General features: G+C 42.8%; 1 protein-coding gene across 1 annotated transcript in view; it reads right to left on the reverse strand.

Moving 5' to 3' along the window:
- DIS3L2 (DIS3 like 3'-5' exoribonuclease 2) overlaps positions 1-23,299 on the reverse strand; it is a 249,191-nt gene that overhangs the window by 73,573 nt on the left and 152,319 nt on the right. The window contains exon 14 of the mRNA XM_065410584.1: positions 17,293-17,526. Coding sequence (XP_065266656.1) covers positions 17,293-17,526 — 234 coding nt within the window. The remainder of the gene's footprint in view (positions 1-17,292; positions 17,527-23,299) is intronic.

The following is a 23,299-nucleotide window of genomic DNA, read 5'->3' on the forward strand; positions in this document are numbered from 1 at the left end:
CTGCTAAACCTGGTCAGCTACATTACTGGCATGGTAGAGCTTAAATAGAAGTAACATTGAAAACACCTTCCTATTAATCAAAATCTTTTCTAAGATGTGGAGAACCTGACCACTTGCAATAGCTTTAAACTGGGAACAGACAGAATAATAGCAAAAGAAAAGAAGAGTTAGCTAGGTACCCTGAAGCGTTGCATTCCGTTGTGCATTTGTGTATCGCCCGCTCCTATAAATTGGGCAGAGACATGCACGGATAATAAGTCTCCTTAAAACAAAAAACAAAGAAAAAAGGCCCCCCCATGTGCCAGCTCAGCAGGTGTGTAATTGTACCATATGATTTTTAGTTTATTTTGATTTAAATAAACACAGAAGAATGCTTATCCAAGGACTTAAAAATGTGTCACCTTAGGGCACAAAAACTCCAAAACCAGCTCCTCATAATGATCTCTGTTCAACCGCCTCATTGTTGGTCGGAGGAACCTGTCCCACAACAAACTCACCTCCTATTCAAGAAACAATCAGACTCACCAGTTAGTTTCATTAGCTACGTATTGCTCAGTGAATGGCTTATTTACAAAAATAATGAAACATCAGGCAATGTGAAGACAGTACTGTCTACAGTCACTTTCAGCAGTGTTTGAAAATAATAAAAAGCAGAGAGTTGAAGTGAAAATTCAAAACCTCCAAGTAATTTCAACCATACATACATGAAAAAGGAAAAAAGTTTATAGATGATGCAACAGAAAAAGTGACTCATTTTCTTTAATGCCAAACCCTGTTTTATTTCATTCTGCCTTCTGTACCTGCTAAATACATCGCTGACAGAGTAATAATTTACTAAATTGCATTTTAAAAATCCCATTTTAGTCACTTAAGCATTTCATTTCTCAGTACTGTGGTCCAGATTCCACTACAACATGATAACGAGGAGCTAAATGCTGGCTGGATTAGTGCAGATGTCTCAGTCAAAGGAAGGATGGTGTTGTGATTAAAGCACAGAATTAGGAATCGGGAGATCTAGGGTGAAATTCTGGTCCCACTGAAGTCAGTGGAAAAGCTCCCATTGACTTCAGTGGAGGCAGGATTTCACCATTGAGTTCTAGCATCAGAGTCCTGGTGTCACCATGATCGAGTTACGGCTTTGCAGCTTTCCCATCTGCAAAATGAGGATAGCAGTGATCTAGTCGTCTGCCCCCACACCGTGGCTTAACTTACACGGGTGATCAGTTAAAACATAAAATTACCCATTAAGTTTCATTAAGACCATAATATAGTTTTCAAGAGTGCAGAGTTTATCTTTGATATTTCACAGCATTGTGATGGGAACAAACCAAGTTCGCTTAAGGGAATTACCCCACGTAAAAGGCTGCAGAATCCTATCATATGAGTGGCTCCTTCCACCTGTCTGTGAAGTGCCTAGCACATTTTTGGAAAAGGCCACACAATGCCTCCATATGGTCACCTCCAGGCTAGAACTACTTTTTCACTACTCTGCCTAATTCCGAACAGTCCTGATCTATAAGAACAAGGGGCCATAACTGACTTAACTGGTAGTAAATGCAGAACAAATAAAAGGAAACAGCTTCAAACAGCATACATCGAACCTGGAGAACTCACTGCTAATAGTCTAATAGTGTGCTTAGATTTTCAGAAGAGGTAAATCATTCCATTACCCCTAAACTTCATAACCCGGGAGTAATAAAAACTCATGCTTCAGGTTAAGGATAGTCTCTGGGGGATCAGGAAGGACCCTGTCTCCTCTACATAGAATCATAGAATATCAGGGTTGGAAGGGACCTCAGGAGGTCATCTAGTCCAACCCCCTGCTCAAAGCAGGACCAATCCCCAGACAATTTTTTACCCCAGTTCCCTAAATGGCCCCCTCAGGGATTGAACTCACAACCCTGGGTTTAGCAGGCCAATGCTCAAACCGAGCTATCCCTCCCACGTACAGCATTGCACAAGTAGGTGCATTTCAGGGAGGAGTTCCCCTTCTTCTGAGGCATCAGGTATTGGCCAATCCTTGAGGCAAAATACTGTACTAAGTGGAACAACTATCTGATCCAACATGGCATGTTTCACGCGCCTATTTTAAACAATTACATACCCATGTGAAATCTGCACTCTGATTTGAGCTCCCGGGATATCAAGTGTTCCCTTATCATTGGCTATGGATGGTGTAGTAAGATAAACTATCTAAATCCTTGCTAGAGACAGATCCACAGCTATGTGCTTTCAGGACAAAAGCAACAGGCTACTCAGCAAAGCGTGCTCCCAATGACCTGCGGCATCTCCACGAGAGGCCGTAATCCCACAAGATCCGGATTTGGCCTTTAAACACGTTTCAAGGTGGGCTGAAGACGGGCTCAGTCAATGAAGTGACCTAGGCAGTGGCTAGTTAGGGGCCTGGGTTCTATTCTGAGCTCTGCCACTGACTCACTGTGACCTTGGGCAAGACCCTTATGGGCGGATTTCAGAGGTGGTGAGGGAGCTAACAAGTACTCAGCTCTCTGACACATCAGGCCATTAGCTTCTTTGTGCCTCAGCATTTTACCCAGAGGGAAAAAGCCTCCCACATCTCAGAAGGAAGTGTCGAGGCTTGTTATCAGCAGAGCACTCCAAGAGCAGCAGATGAAAGGAGCTACAGACGTGCAAAGAAGCATTTTTTTTTTCTACTCCAAGTTCGGAAGTGAAATTCCTGGCTAGAAAATCACAGAAGTGAAACGTTTAATCTTTACCCAAATGCTGCCTTTTGTCGTTATACAATTAGTTTTCCCTCCATTTACTGGGAGGTGACGCAAACCCATCTTTGTCACAGATCTGTCCCGTTCTCACCTATGGCAGACCGACCGCATTGGAAGTTACATCACTCAACAAGCAGTGATACAATGCTCTGAGAATGATGGATTAGCCATGCCGTCAGCTATAATTAATACCTGAAAAAACCTTGACAAGTCTCAGCTCAAATACGTGCTAAACGGAACCTAAAACAACAAACGAGTTTGGGATGACGTCCATACATAGCTCTACAAGAAAAACACTTAACATCCGATAGGAGGGCAAAGGACTACACTGGAGCAGGGATTGTTTCTCCATTAAAAAAAAAAAAATCAGAGTTTTACCCTGCCATTCACCCCACACACACCTCAACACAAACACACAGTTTTGAGGCTTTTGTTTTATCTACATTGTTAACAGGCTCGCTCAAGAATCAGTTTGTTTCTGTTCCACCGAGATAACCAGCTTTTCCACCTCCAGCCTCTTTCAAGATAACCAGCCAAAGCTCCAACCTCCCTTCTGACCACACGCCACAATATCACCTACCCGCGTGCTTTACCATATTCACCATTCAAGTATCTCTTTCTCTGAGAGATTATCTCCATCTTTTGCACACGGGGGAAGGGACAAAATCGTCCCACGCCCATCTCCAGTTAGCATTTGCTGAGCCCACCACCTCACCCCACAAGAGCAATACAGCAAGGAATGCACTCTAATGCAAGCACAGCAAGACGCCATCTCTGTCCAGCTATTCATATAAAGCAGCGATACTCGGACCTCAGGGGTTCAGGAGCCCAATGAGTGATCATTACCCAAAAGAGCCCCAGTAGTGTGAATTCATTGTTTCATCTACTATATATCTGTAATATTTCTCACTGAAAAATAACTGACAAAGTATTATTATTTTATCAACTACAGCTGGTTAACAACATAGTAAAAGCATCCTGATTGGTTAATAATTAAATCACACAGTGTTTTAATATCATCTGCTGCAAAGAGCCGCAGGAGACACATTAAAGAGCTGCTTGCGGCTTGCGAGCCTCAGTCTGAGTAACATTGATCTAAAGCAAAATGTATCCGTGTAGGAGATTAGCAACGTTCCAGGCTGTGCATTGGCCATGACGTGCCGGCAAGTATCCACAGCCATGTCCACAAGAGGAGTGTGATTATTGCTAGATAGTGTCCCTTTGGGACAAGCTAGCAATACTGGATTCATTTGAAAGGAAAAGGAAAAGGAAAGTGTGTTATTGAGTGTAAAGCAACACTGCATAGTGCATCAACTCCCTGTTCTAGCAAGAAAGCCTTTTACACAACACCAGACAACTAGCTCAGTCCCAAAGCCGAAGGGTGAGCTGGCTCAGGGCCAACGCCTGAGAGAATAGAGTAGATTAGGAGGAAGGGGATCGCCTGTGAAGTAGGGTGACCAGACAGCAAATGTGAAAAATCGGAATGGGGGTGGGGGGTAATAGGAGCCTATATAAGAAAAAGACCCAAAAATCGGGACTGTCCCTATAAAATCGGGACATCTGGTCACCCTACTGTGAAGCCATACTTCTGGAATTTTAAAGAGGTATATTTCACAGCCTTATTCTTAATTCAACAACTACGCCAGGAGCTCAGGACTCATGTGGAGCTGTAACAACAAAGGCCATTTACAGGAAGCACCTCTTCTGCTTCTCTGGCTTGTTTCTCTCCTGAAGTCATTCAGAGATCCCTCTGGTTGTGCTATTAGAATCCTCTGCGGGAGAAATGGTGTCATAGACACCACATGACTGGGCTGGGGATAAACTGCAGGAATGAGGATTTATTAGGAAAGAAAGAACTGGTTTTCCTAGAACTGTTCCCAGTAATAGAAATGAGAGGGAAGAGAACCACAAACTGTGGCATGAGGCACTGGCGATTGGATTGGGAATCAAGAAAGTGTTCTCTTGCCCACTCTGCCTTTGACTCACTCTGTGACCGTGGGTCAGTCACTTCTCCTTTCTGGGCCGTGGTTTCCTAATCTGTAAAATGGGGGCAGCGAACCCCACCTTTGTAATACACTTTGAGGCTGAAGGATCACAAAGGCTAGGTAAGTGCTACATATTATTACTAGAATAACAATATGTCTAAATTAACACACAGAACAATGGTATTTTCTATCAGCCGGGTTTTCAGCCACAGGGTGAATTTTAATAAAATCAAAAATTAGCTGCATTGGTACAAGTTACCATTAGGCTTAAGTTGTGCTGGTTTATAAGCAAATTGTTTGTAAATGACCGGTAAGTGGTTAGAACATTTATTTTATAGAGAATAAAGAAATAATTAACAAGTTTTCATGTTTACTGAAGGCAGACTCTCTCCAGAACATCAATATATGGGAAAGCTATTTCAATTCATTACTCTCCTAGAAATTCAGGCATTGCTGGCTCCTGGCATGACATAACAGCCCGCTTTCTGGCATTACGAACTATCACCACCTTCCCTTAATAGGCAGCTAGTCAACTTCCCCACCTGCTTCATGTGATGAGAAGCTGTCCTGACACAAAAGGGCTGTTAAGGGGAACATGGCATCCCAGAGTGAAGGTACACGTGTGAGAACTTCAGTTCTACTCAGACCCTGGAAGGCCTTGGTTAGAACCCTGGGAGGGGGAAAGCCTCTTCACACTTGGATTCTGGAACTCTCCACTCAAAATCATCATTCAATCAAAATATATTAAAACACCCTAGAGGATCCCCCCCCACACCCCACCCTGCATCCCAGAATCCTACAGACTCTCACCAGCTATAAACCTTCTAAATAACATGATCTGATTCCAAGGCCAGAAGGGATCATTATGATAATCTAATCTAGTGTTTCTCAACGACCAGTCTGTGGACCGGCATGGGTCCCTCAGATTTCCCTGACACAGTTTAGGAAGGCAGCAAGCCAGTCCCTGGTATCAAAAAGATTGAGAAACACTGACAGTCTGACCTCCTGTATAACATGGGCTACAGAACTTCCCCTGAATAATTCCTAGAGCAGATCTTTTAGAAAAACATCCAAACTCGATTTAAAAACGGTCAGTGATGGAGAATCCACCACTAAATTGTTCCGATGGTTAATTACTCTCACTGTTAAACATTTACATGTTATTTCCAGTCTGAATTTGTCTAGCTTCAGCTTCCAGCCATTGGATCATATTATGCCTTTCTCTGCTAGACTGAAGAGCCCTGATTAAATATTTGTTCCCCATGTAGATATTTATGGACTGTAATCAATTCACCCCTTAACCTTCTCTTTGGTAAGCTGAATAGATTGAGCTCTTTGAGTCTATCACTATAAGGCATGTTTTTTAATGATTCTAATGGCTCTTCTCTGTACAATCTCCAGTTTATCAACATCCTTCTTGAATTGTGGGCACCAGAACTGGACACAGTGTTCCAGCAGTGGTCGCACCAGTGCTAAATACAGAAGTAAAATACCCTCCCTACTCCTACTTGAGGTTCCTCTGTTTATGTATCCCAGGAACACAATTAGCTCTTTTGGCCAGGGGGAGCTCATGTTCAGCTGATTATCCACCACAAACCCCAAATCTTTTTCAGAGTCACTGCTTCCCTAGGTATAATCCCCTACCCTGCAAGTATAGCCTACATTATTTGTTCCTACATTTAAATTAGCCATCTTAAAATGCATATTGTTTGCTTGCGCCCAATTTCCCAAGCAATCCAGATTGCTCTGAATCAGTGACTTGTCCTCTTTATTATTTACCACCCTCCAAATTTCTGTGTCATCTGCAAACTTTACCAGTGATAATTTTGTTTTTTTCCCCAGGTCACTGATAAAAATGTAAAAGAGAGTTGGGCTCAGAACTGATCCCTGTGGGACCCCACAGGAAATACACCCACTCGATCATGAGTCTCTGTTTACAATGACACTTTGAGACATATCAGTTAGCCAGGTTTTACTTCATTTAATGTGTGCCATGTTCATTGTATATTATTCTAGTTTTTTAGTCAAAATGTCATATGGTACCAAGTCAAATGCCTTAGAGCGGTCTAATTATATTGGGTCAATACTATTACCTTTATCAACCCCACTTGTAAACTCAACGAAAAAGGATACCAAGTTAGTTTGACAGCTCTATTGTCCATAAACCCATGTTGATTTGTATTAGTTACATTACCATCTTTCAATTCTTTTTATTAATAGAGTCTTTTCCCCGCCCACTCCCCTGAGCCATACCATTATCTTGCCAGAGATCAATTTTAGGCTGACAGGCTTGTAATTACCTGGGTCATCCCGTTAACCCTTTTTAAAAATGGGCACAACATGAGCTTTCTGCCAGTCTTCTGGGACTCCCCCAGTGCTCCAAGACTTACTGCAAATCATCATTAATGGTAATACACTCCTGAACACACCCTCCCTTTGTTCATAGATTGCCTGACCTAGATTGTCAACTCCTCTGGACAATGAAAATGCCATGGCATATTTGCCTGTTCAGTATCATGGCTCACCTATGATGCTGCAATAACAACATTAACTAAGTAATTTTTACTTTGCTAACATACTTGCTGTCAACTCCCCTACAATACTTAGAGGTAGTGAAGTGCAATAACCCATGGCAGATGCTCATGGGCTTGGGAGCTCATTTAACAGAGGATTCAATGGTGCTGGTAGAAAGGTTACAATATCAAAAGGAAATTCATCTAAAAAATGTCCAATTTCATCCCCACTGCCTTGAGCATTATAATATAATCGACTGTCCACCAGTGATCATACAACACTGCGCATCAGAGATCTCTTTTCAGACAGACATGAAGGCAGAGGAAAAGATAATGGTGGAACTGTGATATAAAATGATTAGAGAAAAGTCCCCATCAGCATTTCTTTCCTTTTCTCTTACACCACCTTAACTGAAGCCAGCCACACACTGTTATGGATTCTTTGCTTCAGTCTTCACAGCTGAGGATGTTAGGGAGATTCCCAAACCTGAGCCGGCTTTTGTAGGTGACAAATCTGAGGAACTGTCACAGATTGAAGGGTCACTAGAGGAGGTTTTGGAATTAATTGATAAACTTAACATTAACAAGTCACCGGGACCAGATGGCATTCACCCAAGAGTTCTGAAAGAACTCAAATGTGAAGTTGCGGAACTATTAACTATGGTTTGTAACCTGTCCTTCAAATCGGCTTCTGTACCCAATGACTGGAAGTTAGCTAATGTAACGCCAATATTTAAAAAGGGCTCTAGAGGTGATCCCGGCAATTACAGACCGCTAAGTCTAACGTCGGTACCGGGCAAATTAGTCGAAACAATAGTTAAGAATAAAATTGTCAGACACATAGAAAAACAAACTGTTGAGCAATAGTCAACATGGTTTCTGTAAAGGGAAATCGTGTCTTACTAATCTATTAGAGTTCTTTGAAGAGGTCAACAAACATGTGGACAAGGGGGATCCAGTGGACATAGTGTACTTAGATTTCCAGAAAGCCTTTCACAAGGTCCCTCACCAAAGGCTCTTACGTAAACTAAGTTGTCATGGGATAAAAGGGAAGGTCCTTTCATGGATTGGGAACTGGTTAAAAGACCGGGAACAAAGGGTAGGAATTAATGGTAAATTCTCAGAATGGAGTGGGGTAACTTGTGGTGTTCCCCAAGGGTCAGTGCTCGGACCAATCCTATTCAACTTATTTATAAATGATCTGGAGAAAGGGGTAAACAGTGAGGTGGCAAAATTTGCAGATGATACTAAACTGCTCAAGATAGTTAAGACCAAAGCAGACTGTGATGAACTTCAAAAAGATTTCACAAAACTAAGTGATTGGGCAACAAAATGGCAAATGAAATTTAATGTGGATAAATGTAAAGTAATGCACATTGGAAAAAATAACCCCAACTATACATACAATATGATGGGGGCTAATTTAGCTACAAGTCAGGAAAAAGATCTTGGAGTCATCGTGGATAGTTCTCTGAAGATGTCCGCGCAGTGTGCAGAGGCAGTCAAAAAAGCAAACAGGATGTTAGGGATCATTAAAAAGGGGATAGAGAATAAGACTGAGAATATATTATTGCCCTTATATAAAATCGATGGTACGCCCACATCTTGAATACTGCGTACAGATGTGGTCTCCTCATCTAAAAAAAGATATACTGGCACTAGAAAAGGTTCAGAAAAGGGCAACTAAAATGATTAGGGGTTTGGAACGGGTCCCATATGAGGAGAGATTAAAGAGGCTAGGACTCTTCAGCTTGGAAAAGAGGAGACTAAGGGGGGATATGATAGAGGTACATAAAATCATGAGTGATGTGGAGAAAGTGGATAAGGAAAAGTTATTTACTTATTCCCATGATACAAGAACTAGGGGTCACCAAATGAAATTAATAGGCAGCGGGTTTAAAACAAATACAAGGAAGTTCTTCTTCACGCAGCGCACAGTCAACTTGTGGAACTCCTTACCTGAGGAGGTTGTGAAGGCTAGGACTATAACAGCATTTAAAAGACAACTGGATAAATTCTTGGTGGTTAAGTCCATTAATGGCTATTAGTCAGGATGGTGTCCGGTGATTAGTAAGGAATGGTGTCCCTTGCCTCTGTTTGTCAGAGGATGGAGATGGATGGCAGGAGAGAGATCACTTGATCATTGCCTGTTGGTTCACTCCCTCTGGGGCACCTGGCATTGGCCACTGTCGGTAGACAGGATACTGGGCTAGATGGACCTTTGGTCTGACCCGGTACGGCCGTTCTTATGTTCTTCCTTTGCTGTAACGACCTTGACAATTTTCATTATTAGCCATTTTCAGGCTCTTCTATCTAGCCCATTTAAGCTTCTGTACTAGAGCTGAAACAAATATTCTCACATCTCCTTCCCCGCTCCCACTACTTTGAGATTTGCCCCCCGTGAAAAATAGCTTAAATCATTAAAGAGATCGGACCAGGCACTCTGTGATTCGCACACTGCATTCATTTTTTCATATGGTATGTTTTGTTCCAGGTGTTTGAGTCAAGTGACCAACACATGGCCTCAGGTGTGATCCAGACCATTCACACCACAAATCCTCTTGACACAAACTTAGATGGAGCTGTGCTACTTCAGTCAGCTGAAGAGGTTAGAATATGGCTTAAAATCAGTCAGCCGGCTGAGCCCTGATTTCACAAAGACCTCATGGCTTGGGTTAGTGAGTAGAAGGAAACTACCCAGGTCTCTCCACTGGTGTTTTTCTGAATAGAGTATCCTACGCTCAGCCATAGCCTTGAGGCAAATGATCTCCAGCACGTGCTTTGGGGCCGTTACATAGTCATGGAAACCCCTTTTGCTACTGACCAGGGAAAGTAACCAGCATGATATTCGCATACGCCAGGACAAATTCATCCTCAATGTAACCAAAGTCAGGGATGAATTGGTACCATATACCATGTCCTATGTGCCAAATGCCAGATCCTTTCTGACCTAAGACACCAAACAAGGCAGAGCTCTTTGCAAGAGATGTGAGATAGCGTATGACTCTGCTCCCCATAGGATACTGCCTATGTGAATAATAGTTACTGGGAAGTCATATACACCTCTCTCAAAGGATCCCTGCATTGAGAAAACAGAGTAATGGGATGTCATGATCAGAACAATGACTCAGTTCTCTAAAGAAAAGCCCAATCGCTGCACTGGTAAGCTGTCCAGCCGCATCATTTTTTAAAAGTATATGTAAGGCAAGAGAACCAGAGTCCCTATTGCATTAGCGGGGGAAGCACATGCAAGTATTAACAACCCATCTAAGGAATATTTACAGTCCTTTCCTGTCCCAGCAAAGCAACATGTCAAACAGAGGAAGAACCTCCTACCCCTACGTTCAATAATATTAGATATATTTTATATACCTGCCCATATGCAGAACAGCCACCTTAATTGGGGCAGATGTCACATTCTACCTCCACAAAGCAAGAGGAGGAGAATTCCAGGGCTCACATCAGTCAGGTATCAGCAGAGAAATATGACAAAGCAATTTCCTATAATTGTTTCCAAGAGTCATTTATATGGGAAGATTTTAATGGAGATGTTGATTAATCTCTAACTCTCAGGAGATCCACTTATAAAGCATAAGCAGGAGCCACCATCTAAAACCATGGGTTTCTGTCTTTGCCTGTTGGAAACATTCCTATGAATTGCAGTTAACATACCAGACTACGTCAAAGACCTTCTTCCTTTTCCATTTGTACCTGCTCATTTTTTGTGTGGGTGACACACCGGGTCAGCTTCTCAACACGGCGCATAGTATTAACGCTGATTGTCAGATAGATGAACCCATGGGAGAGCGAAGTTTTGACACTCTCTTGGTGAAGAACCCTACTTTTTTCGCGATCATGCATCTCTTAACACCTTTTGATTCTTCTTCCTCACGTCTCAGTACTTGAGTATTAATCCTGCTTCAGGAGTCCCATCTTCTTAGTTAAATGAAGTGGCTACCAAAGTTATCCAATGTGATGCAGAAGTACAGGTGCAGAAATGCAGTCTTTAAATCCATCAACTTCTTTCAAAAACACCTAAGAACGCTGGGTCAATGCAAACCTCACACAAGTGGCAGATCTCCTTCTTAAGTGTGCAGTTTGTGGACAAACAGAATTTAGTCTAGTCCATGTCTAGTTCAGTTCTTAACTTGCGTAATATTATCTTCCCAGTTTTGCACCATTTGGCCTCACTTTCTGCCCCATCCACCTCCAAACCCAGCGTCTATTGCTCAAAAATAAGAGATCAACTGCTTTAGTGAACAACGTGGTGCCCCACATCAATCAGGTGCAAAGACGCATTTGGTTATTTTCACAATAAACTCAAGTCAAAACACAGTGTTTCAAGCACATAAGTGTGTGTGTGCTGGGGAGAGCAGCCCCAGGGAATAACACTGAAGCCATCAGTCATCTCAGAGCCAGTTGTTTATAATGGTGATCATAAAGGGTATGTCTACACTACAGGATTAATCCGAATTTATATAATTCGAATTTAGGAAACCGATTTTATAAATTCGAATGTATTCGGCCACACTAGGTACCATTAATTCGGTGGTGTGCGTCCAAGCTACCATAGTAGCATCGATTTCCAGAGCGTTGCATTGTGGGTAGCCAATAACATCTAATTGCCAATAACATCGAATTGCGGCCACACTAACCTTAATTCGGATTAACAATACCGATTTTGACGCTACTCCTCTCGTCGAGGAGGAGTACAGAAATCGAATTAAAGGGCTCTTTAATTCGAATTAAATGGCTTCGTTGTGTGGACGGGTCAAGCGTTAATTCGAATTAAAGCAGCTAAATCCGAATTAAAGTTGTAGTGTAGACCAGGCCAAAGACAGCTCACGCTCCTAGTTTACTTTCCTTTTAAATGTGCACACACCATTTTTGTAGCTAGTCTTCCTGTCCATCAGCTTCAAGCAGTTGAAGCAAAGGAGAACATTTATCAATAGGCCTCTCCTGGATGGACCTGAACTGATGATCTCATACTTAAAACTACCAATCATATGTAAGTTTGTTTCTATTTGTTTCTCTGTCTGGTATTTCTAAGGCACCTATTTATTGCCTTGCCATCTAAGTGTCCCGGTTCCAAATGAAAGAATATACATTAAAATCTCTGTGATTATGGACCCATAAGCTTCTTAGCAATTGAAGTTTTAATGACCCAATGATGAAAGCTCCCATTACTATGCATTTAGTACAAATAAAAATAAGACGACGACTTTAAACACTAAGCACTTAACTGTATTCTGGACCTATGGGGAATTGCAGACAGAGGGACCGAGTGTGTCATGGAGGAGAACTGAACTGAAGAGAATGTAGGGGGAAAGCGTATGCTGTACACATAGCTGCAAGCTGGGAGGGAAGCTCACAGACCTTCTAAGGTCCAATGGAGCAGGTTCCCCTCCTGCAGACCTTAGTAAAGGGAGAAAGTGGACTGGGGAAGAGCACTGGCTGGAAATTGGATAGCCATGGCTAGTAGAGGGTCCTGGATGTGGGCTGGAATTAGGGAGCAGGGCTGCAGAACAGGAACGAGGACTGGCTGGGGAACCGAGGCTGGAGGTGGGCAGTAAGGATTCATAGATACATAAATTGCATGAACTATAAAACCAGACGGGACCATTGTCTGACCTCCTGCATCACACAGGTCATAGGATTTCCCTGTGTTAAATCTTGTTTGAACTAGAGCGTATCTTTTAGTAAAGCAATCAATCTTGGTTTTAAAATTTCCAGTGCTAGAGAATCCACCCCCTTATTTCGAGTCTGATTTTCTCTAACTTCAGCTTCCAACCATTGAGATCTTGCTATGCCTTGGTCTGATAGACTGAAGATCCCTGTATCATCCAGTTTCTGTTCTCCATGTAGGTGTTTATAGACTGTCATCAAGTCACTCCTTAACCTTCTCTTTGATAAGCTAAATAGATTGAGCTCCTTGAGTCTTTCGCTGTAAGGCATGTTTTCCAATTCTTTACTCATTCTTGTGGCTCTTCTCTGAATCCTCTCCAATTTACCAACATCAGCAGTAGTCAAACCAGTGCCAAATACAGAGGTAACATTACCGCTCTTGGCTGGAGACCGATCTGATATGACCAGGGATCAGGTGAAAGAATCACATCTGCAGTGGGAAAATTTTGTACACCAGGCACAGAAAGCTTTAATTGACACAACTTTTACCAGCGAGTGCCCTGAGCTTTTTAGTTGGTGGGAGCGTGGCATCCTATCGAATCACAGAACAAAGGAAATTCAAAACAAAGCGCTAAGACACCAACCTTAACACTATATTCACACATTCATTTAACAAACATTCTCAGTGACCAGCAGCTAAACAACCTTAACTCTGCCCCGAAACAAAACACACAATAGCTACAAAATGAACTTCATCCATTCATCACCACTCCCTTTCTCATTTGCACAAAAACACATTCATATCTTACTCTTATTCACACAAATGTTGTTTAAAAGGTCAATCTACAATCCACAAAATCAAAGATATTTTACCAATTCACCACCACCTGAGTATCTGTCTTACCCATCTAATCTTTCTTGGGTATTTCTATACCACCCAGCAGCAGACTACATAAGAAGGATCCAAATGACAGTCTTCCTCTTCTGAGCAAAATAATTCCATGTAAAGTATCATTAAAACAACACTGCATGAACAGACACTGTTCTTACACCAGATCATAAAAATATGTCCGTCAATTTCAAATAGGAATTATTAATGTCACAATAAACCATCCAATTTGTGTTGTGGATGTTTGCAGGGATCTATTCCCAAGTGTGAGGGGCGGCCTGGGGGAAGGCATGATGGCGTCTGCTTGAAAATTTAACCATTGGGCAATGGAGCCTGACCACATGGGCTGACAGGAGATGGGAGTTGACTTTTCGATACTGTTTAGAGTTGATGTTGTGGGGAGGAAATACTCAGGAGCGCCCTTAGTTGAGTTAACTAAGTTTTTGGTAGGGGAATAAATGTTGAGTTTCAACAATCCTGTGAGGTAGTTACATATTCCCATTTTACAGAGGAGTAAACTGAGACAGATGTGAAAATAGGGTGTCCACGTGTCCAGTTTTCAACTGGAAAATCCGGCTGAAAAGGGAACCTGGCAGTGCTACTGACTACTACTGACCAGACACACGATGCCTGGTTACTGCGGGTGAGGGAGGCACCGAGTCATCACCCACGCCAACCCCTACTCAGCCGGTGCTGCCTCCTACCTGCGTCAGGCGGCTGCAGCTCCCAGCCCCAGTTCTGCAGACAAGTCCCTCCCAACCCGAGCCTGGGGCAGATGGGGGAAGCAGCAGCAAGTGATGGTGAGGGGGAGAAGAGGAGCGAATGAGGGTGGGGTCTTGGGGAAAAGAGACATGGCAGAGGTGGAGTCTTGGGGGAAGAGGCAGGGCGGGGAAGGTTCCGGCACTCCTGCTGGCGTGTCCGGTTTTTAAATATTACAAAGTTGGCAACCCTATGTGAAAACCAAACCCAAGGTCACAATGAAGCAGTGGCAGAGCTGAAGTTCTGGTTCAAAGTTTCTTGACTAGGCAAGAGACCACAATGCCTCCTCATAACGTTAACAGGAATGATGACAGCATGTCACAGTGATAAATGTCATTAGCGGAACTGGCAAAGAATCATTAGGTCCTAAGCTTTGTGCAATCAATACTGAACATAAGGCAGATGGAACTTAGCACGTAGAAAGAGGGCTCAAAAATCCCTTGGAACAAAGAGAGCAAAAGTATTCTGTCTCCTTACAACCCCTGGCAATGCAACCCTAGGTTTCTGGGTGTCTCCCCTCCCGACTCCCTCCTGCTATGTGATTATTGTTTCCTTTAATCTGATCATTAATTGCTCTTGGTTTCCTCTGTTGTAGTTTGTCTCCCATTGTTTGGGATTTACATTACTCCACAGGAAATCAGTGAGAGGTCCTGTGATTAGAAAGGTGTGCTTCCTGTTAGGGCCCACCCTTGCTTGCTCAGATACAGAGAACAGATCTTCTACAGAACTACACCAATGTAGCAAAAGGAAGTCATGTGAACAAAGGCAAAGGGACTATAATTTGGTTATATTAAAAGCTACATGAATTCACTTTGTCCTGCACAATATACACTATACACACACCCCTTCATATTCACCTTCACACGCCACGGCAATAGCTTTCTGCACAGGTTTGGATTTTTAATTTCATTTGTGAGTGTAGAGTTCATCACCAAGTGGTGATCACTGGCATATATAGAAAGGGGAGGTATGGTGCAAACGTCTCCTTGGCTAAATACGTCTCAACCTTACTGTCCATTACCCTGCTATGTCCCTGCTGTGGGGAAGGCAGAGATTCTCTGGAGCAGAAGATGCCACTCCGAGAAAATAATGCAGTTTGGGGATATAAATGCCCACTAGGTACTGATTAGGTCAAACTGATTCTCTCCTGTGCCCTAAAGCAGGTTTGGATCACATCTCTCCAGCGGCGGCAATCTAGTGCAGCAGCTTTTTAACTGGGCTCTGTTTTACAGGCCTGAACAAAACTAGATGCCACTCCTTTTTCACAAGGTTACCGCTGGACAGGATCTCCTTCCCCTGGCTAAACCGTTCCGTTTAAAATGTGAAGAAGCTGCTTTAGCAGTTGCACTGTCATAAAACCAGCCTCAGAGGTGCAGGCACACGCGGCTTCCATTCAGCACAACATTGCAAGAACAGAACCTATGTGACATAGCTGGTGCATATTTCATGTGCTATCCCAGGGCAGTCAGAGCGCACAGTAATCCTAGCTATTTTCCACCTCTAACATCTATTAGGTTATCTAGTCCATCCCCCTTCCAATGCAGGATTGCTCTTTACAGTAGATTCCCTGGAGTTCGGAGGGTAAGAAATGCTTTCACTTGTGAGCCTAACAAAACCACGCTATTACCTATTGAATGACAAGCCTCAAATATTTAAGCATCTGTCCCCAAAAGAGAAGGTTAAAAATGAACTTTCCACGCGAGGCTGTTCAGGGCGGGGAGGGAGATTATTTTCCAGACAACATTTCTAGTCTCATTTTAATGATATAAAACAATGGAGCTTTCGTTAAGATTAAGGAACTTTGTCTGCCAGCCTGATCGACCCCTCTGTTCTCAGAAGTACAGCAACCTCCCGTAGTTTCACAGGAGACGTAGCTCTATGGCTGTTGACCAGTGAAGTCAAAAGGAGCTCTTAGCTCGAGTCCAAAATACCTGTTTCTACTTGCCAAATAGAATACACACGCAACACAACTGATATAGCCCCACTTCCATGGTCACAGATAAGAAACCACGTCATTTACGTCTCTTATATTGAAACGCATCCACTGTACACACAATTAAACTGTCTTAGATAACGTTTTAATTCTTTTCCCTGCCCCGAGAACTGATCTGAGTGCTGCTGGAAAATATGATTATTCCAACTACAATATAGCACAGGAAATGATGCTTTGGAGATGACCCTTTTTGTAGTGAAATATGTGCTCCATGTATCTAAATGCCTTGATCAAGTTATTACATCATCAGCATTTATTTCCATTTATAAGATTTGTATCCATGAGAGTCAGTCAAGAATTCTGTAAGAGCGATCACTCTTCCCTTATCTATTTTGTCTAGCAGATTTCAACCCAACTATTTTCCTTTGGTTTCCTGTGTTATTAGGTGTCCTGTATCTGCAGCTTGGTGAAGTTATATTTAAAAAAACAAAACCAACAACTTTGCCACAAAATCCTACATTTTTATTCAAGTCTGATTTTCCCTTTGAGTCTTTAGACCAGTGGTTCCCAAACTTGTTCCACTGCTTGTGCAGGGAAAGCCCCTGGCAAGCCAGGCCGGTTTGTTTACCTGCTGCGTCCGCAGGTTCGGCCGATCGCGGCTCCCACTGGCCACGGTTCGCCGCTCCAGGCCAATGGGAGCTGCTGGAAGAGGCGTGGGCCACTGCTTTAGACCAATCAAGAGACCAAAGGAGTCCAACTTGGGTTTGCTCAAGTAAGGGCTGAGAGGAGGGGTGAATAGCCCCAGGACAGTGTGAAGCACCCTGTTACGGACGCCGAGGTTACTGACCTGGTCTAAACGAAGAGCACCATCAATGAAGCGCTGTTTGCGCAGATGCTTGGCGATTCGGTGGAGGTTCAGGACAGCCTGGTGAATTTCGTCGACTGGGTGCTGGGGAGAGACTGGAGGCAGTTCTTCTGGCCCAAAAACCTTGCTGGGGTTTTCAATCATACTCTGTGCATGGTCATAGCTCAGCTTCACGCAGGAACAGATAACCGTTCGCCCGAACCATTCATCAAGGATCTGCAAAATCAGAAAATGTAAACAAAGTCATTAACTACAAGAGGAGGATCCTGCCATCCTTCACACCAGCTTATGCCTTTTTTCCTCATGTTAAAAATAAAAAAGATCCAATTAAACAGAGAAGGGGCTTGTGTGCAGATTGGTAGATAGAACCCTGAACACGGGCACCTAAACTTTGCCCAGGTGACAGTCTAATTGGAAACCTACTAGAAGCTGGAGGGTCACATCTAATATGCAGCAGATTGCAGCCACCCTTCATTACAGGGGTGTGGCCAAGAGAGAACCTAAGCTGTGCCCTGAGGTTAATAGTCTTGCTTGGATCAAGACAGGGGACTGCCTGCTGGGACCTCCATGTCAGACAAATGTTTGTAGGCTACACTGTAGAAGTATGTACTTTGGCCCCTATTGGTCCAGACCTACCAATCTCCATCCCTCTCATTTCAATGGGTCTTAAACCCATTACTCAGGCCAGGGTTCAGCCCAAAGAATCACAAGGAATAATCCGTGAGTTTCCACAATCTTTCTGATCCAACAAAGAAACGTTGCCAGTAAGCGCATATGAAATCAATTAAAAAAAATTCAAACAGAAACCACCCATATTTTTAAACTATTTAATAAAATGTCTCTCTGGAATTTAATCTTAAATTATTCGTTAGGACAGAAAGGAAAAGAGTCACATTTTTGGATGCAGCATGGTACCAACATTGCAAAGCTGCTCAGAGTGGTGAGAATGTGACGGGACAACGGGGAACGGGCTTTGGGTCAGGGAATCAGACTCAAAGGGTGACGGGGCGATGAGAAGTTTGGAGAAGAAGGTTGAGGGTAAAACTAAGCAGAAGTGCTTAGAGGACGAGTGGAGTGTTTTAATTCTGGCTCAAGCGGCAATCTCACATTCTCCGTTGGAGCAACTGGGCCACTCAAGGAGGAGGTACCTTTGGCAAGCGGGAGTATCCCAGGAGGAATGCCAGGTCTCTGTAAGGCAGAGTGAACCAGGGCATTGCCGGAGGAGGGCATGAACTGGGGAAGGATTTGCCATTGACGGAGCTGATTCACCCCCCTTACACTCCTACTATTCACCTCCTTAGCACACCAGCATGCGCACATGCAGCATAACTCAACAGTCTGGAGAACTGCACAACACTGGGCATCTAGGTCTATTTCCTATTAAATGAGGTCGTGTCCTGAACACTGGGACACATTTTTCTACGTCTTCAGCAACTAGAGGGGAAGGTCTTCTGATTTAAAGTTCTCAGAAGTGTAGCTGATGATGTAGAGGGGTGTGTGTGTGTATATCATATATGTGCATTTCAGAGAAATTATTACAATTAACAGAACTTAAGGAATTAGCTATCCTATTTTAAAAGCTATTCTGTCCGATCTCTGCTCCACTGCGTCCTATTAAGTTTAGTTTAACACTCGTTCTGAGTTGTAGGGTGCTACTTTTACTTGGTCACTGACACATAGTGAGAGCTGCTGCCAGGCTGGTCTGTTTCTAGCAGGCCTCCTTCCCCTTCTATATACTGACTGTGTTTTGGGAACGCTGAACCCAGGAATTTGAATTCCAAGACTCCGCACTCTTATGCAAAACACATTGGGGCTATTGTAAAAGTTCCCAACCCTTCTGGATGCCATGTTGTTAATATAAGAAACTTCATTCTTCTGACAATGTCCGAGAAATCAGAAATGATATTCAAGGGAAAATGCCGGTCTCTTGCCCCCTATGATGGACGAGTAACGAATACTCAGAAAAGTCTATATTTCAGTGCTTAAAAAAGCTCTGAAATTAAATTAGTGCTATTTTTCAATGTCACACACATTATTTCCAAAGTCTATTCTTTAATGGGAGACAATGTCAGATCACTATGGGGAAAAGGTTTTCTTTTTGATGGAAACCATGAAACTTTACACTTTTTTTTTTTTTTTTTTTTTTTTTAAAGCTTCTCCTTCCCCTCTGTTTGTGGTGTGTGGGGGGTTTGTTTTGTTTTCTTCGTTTGTCTGTTTAAATCACTGGGGCAAAAAACTCCCTATCAAAAGCCAGGGAAGTTTCCTGTAAGGTAATAAGCTGCTGCAGGAGCTCTTTAGACACTACGCCATGGGCAAAAGGAAAAATACAAAAACAATTAGCAGGTTAAAGAAAAATAAACAGTTCACGTTTTAATTAGGCAAACAAAGGGGTCCTCAAGCACCCAGAAAGATTTTGCTCAAAGTAGTGAAATGAGTGTCGGACAAGGCTGAGTTTTCCTTTATTGGAACTGAACTTCTAATTTCATTCATCCACACAAACCCTCTGTAAATAAGGGAGCGCTCTCCTAGCCTGACATTTAAATGTTTTATCATCTCCCTTTTCTTGACAATGTTCTAATCTCTAGATATTGGTAACAGCTGCATTAAAACAAGACCCTTATCAAACCTGGTTCTCACCACTGTAAGCTCCAAAACTGTAATGATTTAGGCACTTAGGTACTAATTATGTCCAGCGGTAGGTGAAATAATTCCATCCAGTAAAAAATGAAGAGGTCTGGACAAAAAGCAGAAAAGGAATTCCTAGTAAAAGCAATGGTTCTCCCACAGCAGAGGTGAATAAAATCCTGGATTTTACAAGGTAACCTATAGCTGGCTTCCTCCTTAATATGGAAGGAGCAGCAAGGAGAATTCAGGTACGAACATGCAAAGTTACATTTTGATCTGAATGAATCATCCCTGATTTGGGCAAAGCTGGGAACTCGTTATGCAGCTTGTAGACTAAGTTAATGAATGGACCTAGCTGAGAATTTCCTTGACCTTGTAGTTAGATGACGGGTTCTCAACCAGGGAAGGGGATCCCATTGGGGGACAGTCCTCAAACAGGTTTCAGGGTGTTGCCACCATCTTCCTTTAGTTTATGGCTAGTCTGAAGTAGGTACCAGGACTCTCCTATTGGACCATGGGGTCACAGTATGAAAAAGGTTGCGAACTAAAGTGATGCTGGTTTTCAAAAGATGGCGTACAACCGCATATAAGAACATAAGAAAGGCCGTACTGGGTCAGACCAAAGGTCCATCTAGCCCAGTATCTGTCTACCGACAGTGGCCAATGCCAGGTGCCCCAGAGGGAGTGAACCTAACAGGCAATGATCAAGTGATCTCTCTCCTGCCATCCATCTCCATCCTCTGACGAACAGAGGCTAGGGACACCATTCTTACCCATCCTGGCTAATAGCCATTTATGGACTTAGCCACCATGAATTTATCCAGTCCCCTTTTAAACATTGTTATAGTCCTAGCCTTCACAACCTCCTCAGGTAAGGAGTTCCACAAGTTGACTGTGCGCTGCGTGAAGAAGAACTTCCTTTTATTTGTTTTAAACCTGCTGCCTATTAATTTCATTTGGTGACCCCTAGTTCTTGTATTATGGGAATAAGTAAATAACTTTTCCTTATCCACTTTCTCAACATCACTCATGATTTTATATACCTCTATCATGTCCCCCCTTAGTCTTCTCTTTTCCAAACTGAAGAGTCCTAGCCTCTTTAATCTTTCCTCATATGGGACCCTCTCTAAACCCTTAATCATTTTAGTTGCTCTTTTCTGAACCTTTTCTAGTGCTAGAATATCTAATTTTCATGAACCATTACTGCACATGTATGTTGGTATCAGTGCAATCAGCTAGTTAAAAGTCTAACTGGCCATTTGCATGCACATTTGTAGTAACTGTACGTGCAGTTTGCACTGCATGTTTGGAAAACTGGACTCTAAATGTTTTCAAGGTTGCTTTCTCGGGCAAGCTTTGCTTTAAAGAAGGGAACAAATGCAATCAACTACAGTTACAATGGTATTTAGTTCCAGAACTAAGATGTATCATAAAACGCTTCATTAATATTAGTATTATTATAACCACCACCACACCTCCTAGCAGACCCAGTCATGAATCAAGCCTCCATTGTGTCAGGTGCTGTATAAAAACAGAACACAAAGATGGTCCTGCCCCAAGGAGCGGACAATCAAAGTATAACACAAGAGACAGCAGATGGAGGAATACAAGGAAACAATGAGACGCAATAGGGGATATGCAGTGGGCACAGCCACACATCTAGATGTTTTTCAGTATGTTAATGAAGGATTAAATAGGAGGAGTCAAGGGCAAAACCCCACAAACTCGCTAGTTTGGCAAATTTGGCAGAGGCCAGGAATTTTCTTCAGGTCTCAAAATCTGAGACAAATTTTAGCCCGGAGAGTGTTAGCTGTCCTGGGATTAGATAATCTTGAAAATACAGATACAGAATGGGAAGCCCAGTGGCGCTAAAAAGCAGTTGATCAAGATGGAAAGTTTACCACTGACAAGCAAGTCTGTTTCTATACCGTATTTGTATTCACCCTCCTTTATTGTTACCAGGGCGATTTGCTTGAAAGTAGGCTCTTGATTTTTAGAAGTTCATCTGTTCCTGTTGCTTAATCCCCACCTGAAAACAATCTCAGATAGCAGTGGAATTGTGACATCATAGTTTCCTTGTTGTTGAAATAACCGTAGTATTGTACCTTCAGGGTTGGAGTGGGAAGCAGGAAGAGGAAGAGCAGATAAGCTCTTAAACAGAGATCCTATTTCAGACAGTTGTCAGAACAGTCACCAAATGGATAGGGAGAGTAGAGAGAACTACAACAAATGTGGCATATAAACTGGGTAGGTTCCAAATGATGTTTGGATAATGGTTTGCTTTGGAATCAATCGCCCGATGAATAACAATATTATACTATATTGCACAACAGATCCACTCCTGCTCTTGACGTTTATGTAAGATCTCTCTCCGAATTTTCCTGCCATTTCTCTCTAAAGTATCTTTATTGTCCCTCACAGGAAGCAACATGGACCAGATTTCTGTTTTGCTGCCTGAAATTTAAACGTTCAACCAAAATCTCACTTTTCCTGCCTGACTGACAAAAGCAGAAGCCAAATCTTCCAGAGTTCTGTTAATTTCCCTTTGGGAAATATCGGATACAGTACGATACCGCCACAGGAGATCAACCAGCCTGTGTGTGAACACAGGCTGGCCATGTTCATGGCAAGGCGTAAGAACAGGCACTGCCAATAACAGCTGGTGCTGACTTCCCCTGCTATTTTATCTTCTGGACGCTAGTCACCATCCCTGACCCCTGGAAGGCAACTGAGTAAGCTGCTGCAGTGTGTTATGGAGTATGCAATTTTGTGACATTTGGCTCTTTTCAACTGGTATAAAGTGCACTTTAATACCACCTCTACTAGTACTAAGATACTGCTTCTAATTGAGGTTTACTGGGTTTTCACACATACATTAAACATTTTATGGAGACATCGAAATAGATTTTGGATACGTCTTGCTCACATGAATGCATATGGATGCCTGTTGTCGACACTTTCTAACAAATCTAGAGCAGATGGTAGTGGCTGAGAGCCAGGAAGAAGCACTAATTACATCAGGTGTCTCAGACCACAGCAGTTGACCGTCCTCGTTAGCAGCATTGTGTTTCAAGCACCACAGAAAAGGAAATGGGATAGAACCTTACATGCTAGTTTATGTGCGGTGCACAGCAGTGGAATTCAGAACCGGGGCTGCATCTCAGCTGCAATATGCCTCGTTCTGCCCAATGACACAGCGCAGCTCAGTTCTTGAAACATATTGCATCAAGGTGACAATACTGGAGCAGTTAATACACAGATCCTTGAAAAGGCACTTCGCAGGCGGCACGCCAGAACTTCCTACTGAAGTTCACAGGGCTGCACAAGCTGTAGGCCAGACAGCATGGCCTGTTATGCTTGTGTG

This window comes from Emys orbicularis, chromosome 9, assembly GCF_028017835.1.
Source record: "Emys orbicularis isolate rEmyOrb1 chromosome 9, rEmyOrb1.hap1, whole genome shotgun sequence".
NCBI classification, from domain to species: Eukaryota; Metazoa; Chordata; order Testudines; family Emydidae; genus Emys; species Emys orbicularis.